General features: G+C 37.3%; 1 protein-coding gene across 1 annotated transcript in view; it reads right to left on the bottom strand.

Annotated features, from left to right (window-relative positions):
- Positions 1 to 2797: 2797 nt before the first annotated feature.
- Positions 2798 to 12176, bottom strand: part of MAP3K2 (mitogen-activated protein kinase kinase kinase 2) — a 93835-nt gene continuing 84456 nt past the window's right edge. The window contains exon 17 of the mRNA XM_020890187.2: positions 2798 to 11704. Within this exon, the coding sequence (XP_020745846.1) occupies positions 11479 to 11704 (226 nt within the window). The 3' untranslated portion in view covers positions 2798 to 11478. The remainder of the gene's footprint in view (positions 11705 to 12176) is intronic.

Raw genomic sequence — 12176 nt, 5'->3', positions numbered from 1 at the left:
TATTGAAGCTATAGAACTGATTAAAGTTACCCAGGGAACAAATGTAGGTAAAGAAAATGTCTGGGAACATTTTACAGTGAAGAGGCTGGAAAACGGTGAATTCTTCAAAACCAGCTGAATGAAGAACAGCCAGCAAGATAGGAAAATCAGGAATCCTGGAAATCCTTTTATTCATCTCATTTCAGGGTCAACGAAGTGATCTGCTGTGTTAGATGCTACTGATCAGCTAAGCAAATTGAAGACTGAGACTCAGCCACAAAATCTGCAATGTAGATCGGTTCTCAGATAAATGACCTTCAGTAAATTGAGGCTTTGTTGTTCCCTGCTCTAAATGAATTTTACTTTTCAAGAAATGGAGGAAACACCACTAAAACTTTCTTTTGCAGTTTTACATTTTCCCTCCGATTAATCATTTCCATGTGAAAACAGGGAAAACTATAGTGAAGGCTATTTAAATCATACCTAACACAACCCTAGCTATCTATATTATGGTTTATTTTTTCCAGGCTTTTTTTCCTGTGAGTAGGTGTTTTTTTAACACTAAGATGTTGCTTGGACATATAATTTTTTAATCTTTTTTTTTTTTTAATCTTAACATAAGCTTTGTTTCAGTTCAGTCACTCAGTTGTGTTCAACTCTTTGCGACCCCATGGACCGCAGCATGCCAGGCCTCCCTGTCCATCACCAACTCCCAGAGTTTACTCAAACTCATGTCCATCGAGTCAGGGATGCCATCCAACCATCTCATCCTCTGTCGTCCCCTTCTCCTCCTGCCCTCAATCTTTCCAAGCATCAGGGTCTTTGCCAATGAGTCAGCTCTTTGCATCAGGTGGCCAAAGTATTGGAGTTTCAGCTTCAGCATCAGTCCTTCCGATGAACACTCAGGCCTGATCTCCTTTAGGATTGACTAGTTTGATCTCTGAGAAGGCAATGGCAACCCACTCCAGTACTCTTGCCTGGAAAATCCCATGGACGGAGGAGCCTGGTAGGCTGTAGTCCATGGGGTCGTGAAGAGTCGGACACGACTGTGTGACTTCACTTTCACTTTTCACTTTCATGCATTGGAGAAGGAAATGGCAGTGTTCTTGCCTGGAGAATCCCAGGGACAGAGGAGCCTGGTGGGCTGCCATCTGTGGGGTTGCACAGAGTCAAACACGACTGAAGCAACTTAGCAGCAGCAGCAGCAGCAGCAGTTTGATCTACCTACAGTCTAAAGGACTCTCAGGAGTCTTCTCCAACACCACAGTTCAAAAGCATCAATTCTTCAGCACTCAGCCTTCTTTATGGTCCAACTCTCACATCCATACATTGACTACTGGAAAAACCATAGCTGACTCTCAAAACCATACATGACTATTGGAAAAACATTCAAAAATTAATGTTTCATGACTATTTAAGGAAGTTCCAATACTTAGGCCACCTGCTGAGAAGAGCTGACTCATTGGAAAAGACCCTGATGCTGGGAAAGATTGAGGGCAGGAGGAGAAGGGAATGACAGAGAATGAGATGGTTAGATGGCATCACTGACTGGATGGACATGAGTTTGAGCAAACTCTGGGAGTTGGTGATGGACAGGGAAGCCTGGCAATGGAGTCGCAGAGTCAGACACGACTGAGCAACTGAACTGACTGAAGTTTAGTAACATATATGGACTTAAGAGTTGATGTTGGAATAAGACTTTGGGGGAAGTTGGGATGGGGTGAAAAGTTAGGGAAAGTTGGGATGGGGTGAAAGAATTTGGTACCTGGGAAAAATATGAATTTTCAGGAGCCATAGGGCAGACTGCAGTATGTGTTTCCCACAAAGATATTTTGAAATCCTAACCTCCAGTACCTCAGAATGTGACCTTATTTGGAAATTCAGTCTTTAGAGGTAATCAAGTTAAAACGAGATCATTACGGTGGGCCCTGATACTACATGACTGGTGTCCTTATTTAAAAAAAGAAACAGAGGGAGACCACCACATGAAGACAGGAGGCAGAGACAAGAGTTACAGCCACATGCCAAGAATGCCTGGGGCTACCAGAAGCTAGAAAGAGGCAAGGAAGGACTCCCCTACAGGTTTAAGGGGAAGCACGGCCCTGATACCTTGTGTGTGTTGTTATGTGTGCTTATGCTCAGTCATGTCCCACTGTGACCCCACAGACTGTAGACTCCCCCACCCTGCCAAGGCTCCTCTGGGATTTTCCTGGCAAGAATACTGGAGTGGGTTGCCATTTCCTCCTTCAGGGGATCTTCTGGACCCAGGAATCAAACTCATGTCTCCTGCACTGCAGGTAGATTACCACTGAGCAACCTGAGAAGCCCACCTTAACTTTGGCCTTATAGCCTCTACAGCTAAAACAAGCCAGCCAGTTTGCAGTACTTTGTTACAACAGCCCCGAGTACTGAACATGTAGAACTCAATTTGGGGCTTTTATAGATATATTTTAGCACATCTGCAATCATATTCCTACACACAAAACTGTTGGGCCAGAGGATATACAAGCCTCTAAGCCTTTTTACTTGGTATTGCTAAGCTGCCCTCTATGTGACAGTGTTAAATGATCTCCAATACTGTGGGAGTGTCCATTCTTTACCCTCTGACAGTAGGCTTTTTGTTTTCAGTCACTGTTAGTTCCTGATGGGTAATCGAAGTATCTAGAGAAATATGCCAGAGCATGTGTTGAGGAGAACCTTACAGACTTGTATCTTGGGAAGATTTAGTTGCAATGTTTCTAGGCTGTCTCCTAGAAAGTGATCAAATCAGGCAGAGGAGAGACAACAGTGTGTCCAAGAAGAGCTGTGGACAAAGCAATCACAGTGGAAATAAATATCAGCTTTATTAACACTCAAAGTGCCATTCATTTATATTCATTCCATAGTCCAGAAGGTTACTTAGAGTAAGCCTTTGCACCACAATCTTTCAAAAAATGAACATGTAAGAAAAAGCAATTTTCATTGTGCTAATTATTGCAGGCCTTCATGCACGATAAATCTAAACAAAGATGTGTGCCAACAATATACAAATTTCCATATAAACAAAGTCATTGATCACTAACAAAATATAAACATGGTTTCTTTCACATTAGATTTAAAAAAAAGCTATTTACCAGCAAGAAAAAACAAGTACATAAAAACTGTAAAACTCAGAAATTTTATACATTTTTACAAGCACAATTTTGAATGAACACAAAGTCAAATGTGCATGAAATGTGGCACATACCACACTGGTCTGGCTTCTGGTAGGTTTTTCTAATCATATCGGCTCCTTATAACATAAGCTTAGTGACATTCAACTTCAACAGTGGACTCTATTCCTAACATAAGTAATTTTACATGATACCGCATATTAAAAACAAGGTTTTCCTTAAGTACAACAACCTTGTCAGATTGGAAATTTAATTCCCAATTCCTTTTCTGCCAGTTACTTAAAATACAAAATATGGTATAAAGAGACAATAATGTATATTCAGACATTTGTAAACCAATTTATAGTCAATCACAGAGAATCACAATTTTTCGATATATTGTTTTATGAGTGAGGTCTGACCTTGCCCAGAAAGAAGAAAACTGAAAGTGAAAATCTTTGGGGTAGAATAAAAGAAATATTCAAAAACAGTAGGACAGGCCAACAGCAACTGGAGATATAAAAGCCTTGACATCTCTTCAAGATAATTTAGTTTCTCACATTTTTTCATAGCTCTGAGAATTCAAAGGCTGTTTTAGTGGACAGTGTTTTTGCTACTGCTTAAAACTTATTTTTTTCTCTTAATTTGCATTTCATAGGATTCTCAATGAGAATTCAATGTTCTCTGCAAGAGTATTTTAATTGACAGATATCTAAGTAAATCTGCAATCAACTGTGGAAATACAAATACATTTTGAATGGTAAAAACAAAATTAAGAAAATAGTTTTGATCAGCCAGCTGAAAATATATTCATATAGTAAATAATCTCTCAGAAAGCTTTATATATATTTAATTATTCTAACTAAACAGTACCCTTATAAAACAAGTTCATAAAAATGTAGAAATGAAAATAAGAAATTACTGGGATATATACACGTACCTACAGACAGAAAAAGACATCTCCGCACACACATCCCCCAATACACAGAGTTACAAGCATACTTTCAACTTAGTCATGGATTTTAGAATACATATAAAATCAGAAAGTGATGTTGAACTCCTGAGTTCTCAACAAAGATAGAACCATAGCTAAGTATACTTTGTAAAAGCATGAAAGTCCATCTAAATCAGTAACAGCAATGCAGTCACTGATGGCTGCATCTTGAAAGACGTTTAAACATAGAGACACAGACAGTAGTTCAATGCACGCATTCACGATGCTCACACACCCATCAACAATTATTGGTCAGAGTAGTAAATCAGTGTACAAATTAAACATTTCCAAAAATGTGCAAAAAAGTCAACCTTGATAGGAAAAGAACACCTCTGTACATAAACTGCCCAGCATTTAACTGAGATTAAAAACATTTACAGAGAGAAACTAATAGATTAAATATAGAGAATTTAATGGCTACATTTAAAAATGTACATTAGGTCAAAGGGTAAATTTACAAATTGATAATCAGAATTTGCAACAATTAAAAGTTTATTCTCATATTTATCCAAGTTTACTTTTATTTACAACGATATTTGAATAAAAAGAACCATGTGAAATGTAAGAGATGTCAGACATTAAAAGTATTTTTGGTATTAACTCTTTTATAATATTTCAGAATGCAGGGTAGCAAATTTTAAAACCAACAGCAATAGAAAAAATGTAAACCTTTTACTTACTAAGATTGTATTAAAAACAAGTGTTTGTTTTTAAAGAAGTATTCTTATCCTTAGACACTGCACTTTCACTTGAACAGGGTATATTGCAAGGGTTTGGCCTACTTTCTTTTGCCCATAAACCTTTCCAGCTCAAATGTTTCCACTTGTTCTTTCTTATTCCAGGTGGAAAAAAAGTCTTTGGAAAAATGAGAACATGACAAATCTATTTTGAAGCCTAAGTGTCTAACAGAGTTAGACGTAATTTTGTTATTTCTCTCTCTCCTCCAAGCAATGCTAATGCTAAAATCACCAACAGTTACACAAATAAGTGAAGACAAAAGTGCTTTTCAGTATAGTCACAAACTTTACTGTCCTCAACTGGCATTAAGGGACTTAGAAATCCTACTTAGGGACAAAATTCTGCATGTATGCTGGACAGCAGACTTGTCCTTATCTTCCAAAATGTCTATGGCACAAAAAGTCCATAACCTACTTTTCTGCACAACTTTCCTGAAATGCCCCTCAAGTCAAACACAAGTTCATAAATGTCAAGACACTAGGAAGAAAGAACGCCACCAACCTGAGGCATCGTGTATCAATGTGTATGTATATGCATCTATGGTCAAGTGACATTAAGATTGGCACGTGTACAAGCTCAAGTTTGTAATGTCCATATAGTTCCATAATAGTTGAAGTAAATTCTGTATGTCTAAATGCAAACACCAAGCACCTGTCCTTTAACTTGAAGGATAGATTGAGATACAAATTCTACTAGTACCTGTTTTATCATTTTTATACTATTAGCTTACAATTGGGCAGAAGTAACAGTGCTAATCATTTTGGCTATGTGTGCAGAGAATATAAAAGCTTTGGTTTAAAATGATTCTGATAATACAGACTGTAAATACAAACAAGTCATTAGGCATAGGGAATAATAGTACTCACTGATTTAACGCCTTTTCTGTTATTAACAAAAATAGCATTACTGTCAATTAAAACGCACAATTTTGAAAAATATGAAGAATTACATGAGACTGTAATACAAGCAAAGATAAAATTTATTCTTTACTATAGCTATGACTCCTCCCTCAACTTTCTGAAACTAAACCATGTCCACTCTCACTACAACCGAGAGAAGGTTCTCTAAACTCCCCTAAGAGCACACTACCCGCTACAGCTCTGAAAGGTGAAAACAGAGTCGCTAGGCATACTTCCACACCTATTATGGCATCCTGTCCAGATTGCGGCAGAAGTCAAAGCAAAGCTAAAGACGACTATCAAGTAGGAACAGTAGCTTCACAGCACGCCTTCCCTAGCCAACCAAAAAGAGGTATAAAACAATTTCCTTCTGAACACTTGGTAAGCTAAGGATGCTTGTTTTGATAATGTCTGGCAGAATTTCTATTCCAAAGAGCTCATGAAGAACTATGCAAAACCAATTACTATTTAGGAATTATATATAAGCTATTATACACACATACAAATTCAATTTTAATCTACTTTTAGCAACCAAGAGCTTGGCAATTTACAATAAATACCTTTATTAAACAACTGTTTGTACTAGCTACTTGTGGAAAATGTGCTGGCATTCCAACATCAGTAGGTTATACATATTTAAATTGTTCTTCCAAGAACAGAGACTAATCTAATTGGACATTCACACCTTTCCTTCCTTCCCACCCCTGCCCCAACTCCACACACACACACACACACACACACACACACACACACACACACGCTCACTCACTCTCTCTCTCTTCACAGAAAAGCTAGAGTTTTAGTCAAAATGCTAGCTTAAAAGTAAGGATTAGAATTTGCAATCCCTGGATTTCTTGCTCATTGCCCTAAGTCTCACTGCCTTAATATTTGTAAACCATTTAAATGACTTCTTTAGGACAAAAACCACCATTCCAGTTCTTCTTTGAAAATTGTAACTGAACCATGATATGCAAAGAATTTGAACAGTGCCAATGTGACTGAAAAATCAAGTAATCAACCTGGAAAATAATTTACTATGTCTCTTTAGAATTAAAATATCTCTTTCTATCCTTATCTTAGAAATTTGTGTCTAGTAAAACTGCAATGTGTCTATCACAAAACAATGTTAATGTTTCTCTTCTAACATATTTTTTAAAAAAGAGGTAGAAAAGGATAGGAGGAAGCAGGCATTAAGAAAAGTTTAATGGCCAGTACACAGTCTAAGGCCAAATGAACTCCTGAAGCCTACTGATTTTGGAGAAACTTTCATTTCGGTGGGTAATGTGAATTATTATTGATATAAAACAAAATTAAGGCATACAGAGAAAAAGGCACTACGAAAAATTAACAATTAAACTGCTTTTCATTAACATTTTAACCAATCTTAAGATTAAAATAAATATGAACATTACATTTGTAACAAAGGCCAAACTTCATATAAAACAGTAAAATCTCAAGAAATTTTCCTGATCTTAGTATAAATAACACTGTTGGCAGAATTCAATTTCTATCAAATATTTTGGGTATTTTAATAATTCAGACCAAAAGAAAATATTCTTTTCTTTAAAAGAAAAAAGCAGGGGGAAAAAACTACTATGTAATGGAATAAATGCCCCCATCACTGGAACTGTCTGAACAGAGGCTGGGTTTTCAGAGGGAGTCCTGAGCGAGAGGGTGCCTGACATGTGTAGATCCCTTCAACTGGGTGCTTCTATTGTCTGTTGTTCAGTTTATAACAGCCGACGGTCACCCAAAATCGCTTTCCCCTCACCTCGTAAGTAATAACAGTTTAAAACATCATTGATAAACTTTTCAGAGTTACGATATGTCAAGAAAACAACTGTTTGCCCATTTTTTCCTCCTAGACTGTGACCTCCTTAAGGACAAGCTAATTTAATACCTGACATAGTAAGTCACAATATTGAATAAGTAAATGAAGAAGACTCACCATGTTAAAAAAAATTTTGATAGATCCCTATACTTGGCTGATACTAGGTGATTTTATATCGAACTATTGGTCCCAAATGAAATCACTGACAAAGATCTCTGCTGTAGGCCAAGGAGTCTGCATCTGGCAAATGTCTTTGCTTTTGCTCCCAAGCTTGGTTGTCCCTATAAACTATTCAAATTTTATTTTCTCAGTAATTTCATGTACCTTATTATACTTCCATCTCAGAAATATTACACACCAGACCTGACATATACAAGAGCTGAAGTAGCAGAGAAAGCTACTCTAAAGAAATAATTTCACCTTTAAAATGTAGCTTCTATTGGAAATAAGATAAAGACTCCTTCAAAGCCAATTCGATTTACTATGAAGTAAGTTTTAATTTTTCTTTTATAGTTCAGCCTGTGCATTAACATTTCAATCCATATAAATTATGTAAGGTTGTCATGCCTTTGAAAACTTTCCAAGGCAGTAGTCTTCAACCGTTTCTCAGGTTAGAAACATGTTTTGTAAATGAGGAAAATTAAAGATCGTCATATTGAAACTTTCCAAGTCTGTATATTTTAAAATACATTTTATAGAATTATCATCAAAATTTCTATTAGTCATTATGATATTTTTCAACTCTTTTATTCAATATAGTCTGTGTGCAATGTAAAAGATCTTGTATTTGGTCCAAGCCTAAGTCATGCCATATTGAATCTCTCAAGGCCTAAGTAGAAAGGTATATCCTGAAAAGCACATAAAACACTGCTAGTGAATCTTCTCCAGCACCAAAAAGTCTGCCACTATCAAAGCAGAACGCATTTTAAAGGCACAAAGTTAGCAGTGTGGTCATTTTCCAGCCTCAGCAAAGAAACATTACAGTATAGAAGAATCAGGTTGTGCATTTAAAAAACAAAACACATTTATAGTCATCCTAAAAAGTTCAAATTTCATTTGTTGATCCATATCATTATTAGAAACAAAAAAAATGGAGTGTTATATTTAACAGCCCCTGACAGATGTGTTTCCTTTCAAAATTTTCTTTTTTAAATTTAATTTTGATCTTACCATACCTCACCCCACTTTAAGCTTTTTCGTTCTAGTAGTTTTTATATATATTAACTTTTTGTGGTTTTTGGTACCTTTAACAACTTGTATGAAATAAATTCACATCACATTTTTATATAACTCTGTAAACTATTAGTCTATTCTTAAGTCTTTACATAAAGAACAATACTTTTCCATAGCTAATAATATTTTTCTTATAAAACAAAGGTCTTACGCAGCAGTGTTAACATAGTAGTTTCTTTTCCGGTGATTTTATTTTCTATAGCATTTTGGAAATAGAGACTGAAAAAGGCAAACATTTTGCTTTGGGTTTCACAGTTTCCCAAGGTTTCTCTTTAAAGAGCACTTGCCTCATATTCTGCACTGCTGATTACCCTGACAGACCAAAACTGAGCCAAAAGGAAATCACAAGCACACAACACAAAGGAAGGAAAAGCCCACTGGTCCAGATACCACGGTCTTGCTCAAGTAGAAGAGATGCCTTCACTCGTAAAAGATGAAGAAATTATAATAGATCCACATCCTTGGGGACTATGTTTATAGCACAAGATTTGGCAGTTGATTTTCTGAGGGGTGGGAGGTAGGCTACTCATTCATGTTTTTCCTTGCAAGCTGTTTCCTTTCATTATATGGGAACAGGAGAAGCTTTAACAGCTGTATTTGTGCTTCGACTTCTTCTCAGACTAGCTAGTGGAATTGCAAATATTCCTACAGGGAATGCCAGATAGGACCTTGATACAGTAAACCAACATCTACTCAACTTCAGAAACAAAATATTTTAAAAGAGTTCCTAAACAAGCATACTTTTTAGCAGAACATAAAATACCCAAGTCCCTTATGAATCCCATGAAAGGCATCACATTGAGGGCCTCCAGGAAGAATACTACTTTCTAGACCCTTGAAGTACTTAGCCCTTGCTTTAATATGCTGAAAAAATTGCAAGTGGCCAAACCACTGACATCATTCATGTTTTTCAGTAGCACAAGTCCATCAGAGATAGTGGGAGTTTCCCAGTAGTCTCTTTCTGCTTAATGTCCTTGGCTCTTATGCTAGAAATATCTGGCAGTTTTTAACCTTCGTTTAAAGTAGTTAATACTTTGTTTTAATATGCCTTTCTTTTCCCACAATTATGAATGAACTGACTTCCAAGGAAAGAATACATACATACAGATGACTGAATTCAATAGGCTCCATGTTTAATTTCCAAAATGAAAGTTACTAATTTGGGTGCAATATGCAGCTGGTAAGAAAAGGGTTGTTCTTTGCTGTTTGTACAGATCATTCACCCTTGACTTGAAGTAGTGACTATCTGCTCTTGTAAAACCCTCATTATGCACTATATCACTCTCTGAAATTTACTTTTTGCAAGGAACCTGCTTTGTATATAGGCATTTTCGGTTTATAACCAGGGCTAGTATTTATCTCAGGGATTCTCAGCTTCAGCACTTTTTAATATTTGGGGAGGATAATTCTTTGATGGGGGAAGGGAGGTGCTGTTCTTGTGTATTTTAGTTTGCTTAGCAGCATCCCTGGCCTCTAGCATCCTCTTTTTTATGACAACCAAAAATGTCTCCAGGCATTGCCAAATGCCAGGTAAAATTATCCCCACCCCAGCCATGAAAACCACTGTTTTACACAGTAACTGTTTTTTGAGGTACTTTAGTACTCTGTGATCCAAAGAACAAGGGTTTTATCTCAGGACATTAGCTTTTAAGACATGGATACTCCAGGTTAAACTCTTAGTTCCTAGAGAATGTTTATCTATGGGGAATCAGGAGCTAGAATCAGAAAGATACAGTATATATGACTTTATTTCTCCTTTCCCTTAATTTTGGGACTTCCCCCTCAGGTAAAGAACACAGTTTAAAATACACTGAACAACACTCAGTTCTCTTCATTATTTCTGTTGACTGGCAAATTTGGTCTCTTCGACTCGCACACATTTAATTAGAGCAGTCTTCTATCTTTTAATTTGGATTTGCTTACTGACTTCATATATCTGCTTTAAAATAAAACAGTATCCTTTTTTTTTTTAAGCAGAAAGCTATCCCTCAAGGTTTATAGATTCCAGTAATATGGATCTATTATAGTGTATTTGCTTATTATACTGGTTAGGATTAACAAATAAACATACCTCTAGAGATTCATATTTTCTATCAAGATTCCTACTGAGCAAAAAGCTTGGTAGACAGAGGTTAGGATCTAAAGAATACAGATACAAGAAGGAACCTATATTCTTTTAGTTGAGTACCTATCCTAAACTCAAGTTTAGGGCTCAACCCCACAAACAAGAATCTATTTTAAATACTATCACTAAAAACTACAAATTATACATCATTTTTCTCTTCTTGTTTTCCGTGTCTCCCCATCACTGCCAATCTGTCAGTGACAGGGAAAGACTCTACAATCTTTAGGTATTCCAATGATTTTTTTGTACTAAAAAGAGTGACTATGTACTAAAGTGCTGTATGTCTCTGAACCACATCAGTACATAATAAAAATTAAAAAAAAAAGTTTCAAGTTCTTGTAAGGGAAAAAAAGATTAAATATAAAAAATTTAGGTTACTATTATTATTAATAATCAAATTTAACCAAGAATCAAGAGAAACACTTTTCCCTCTTGTCTTTTTTTTCCTCCCCCATCTCTCTTTTTTCTAAAAAAGAGAAAGTGCAGTCAGAGAGAAGGTGAATGGACAGATGGGAACTGGGCAGAGGCACAGGAGAGGCTGCCAGCCGCTAGTGACAGTGCACAAACATGTGTCTCAGAAGGTCGTCAGCGGACGGTCTCAGCTTGGCCTCTACAAAAATCCGTTTGAGGAAATCTCGAGTGTAGTCTGAGACGTGAGGTGGCAGCTTTGGGTTCGTTGGCTGAGTGGCGATTTTAAAGATGGCAGCCATTGCTTCAAACTCGGCCCAAGGAGGCTTTTCAGTTAGCATTTCTACCACAGTACAGCCCACGCTCCTGAGAGGGGAGAAAAAAAAAAACTTACACAAACAACATCATCATGAAGGTCAGTTACCTACCTATGAAATGAGAAACGTGTGAAGTTCATATACATTTAAACACGACTTGGTTTCAAGGGTAAACTTCATTACAAGGCTGTGATTACAGACAACCGTAACTGAGGTCAAGGCCCTCGGCACCCCTTGTGGAGCTGCTGGGCTCTGAGGCTGACATTCTACATGCCTCTGAAGGGCTCCTGCTCTGGACTGTCTGTATCCCCAGCAGCCCTGAGGGGTCTTGGAGCCACTGTGAAGCACCAAAAGGACGCAGCGGTGACTGAGGCCTCAGCTGGCCCGGGACACCTGCTCCCAGGCACCAGGCCCCCTCCCAGTCTGGAGGAGAATCACGGAGGGACAAACGGAGACAACCGAGAGAAGAGTGCTTCAGGGCAAGAAGGATGTAGTTCAGGTCGACTGACATGGAGACCTGA

This window comes from Odocoileus virginianus, chromosome 13 (assembly GCF_023699985.2).
Source record: "Odocoileus virginianus isolate 20LAN1187 ecotype Illinois chromosome 13, Ovbor_1.2, whole genome shotgun sequence".
NCBI classification, from domain to species: Eukaryota; Metazoa; Chordata; class Mammalia; order Artiodactyla; family Cervidae; genus Odocoileus; species Odocoileus virginianus.
The sequence above is the reverse complement of the archived record's forward strand: the minus strand, read 5'-3'. Positions and strand labels throughout refer to the sequence as shown.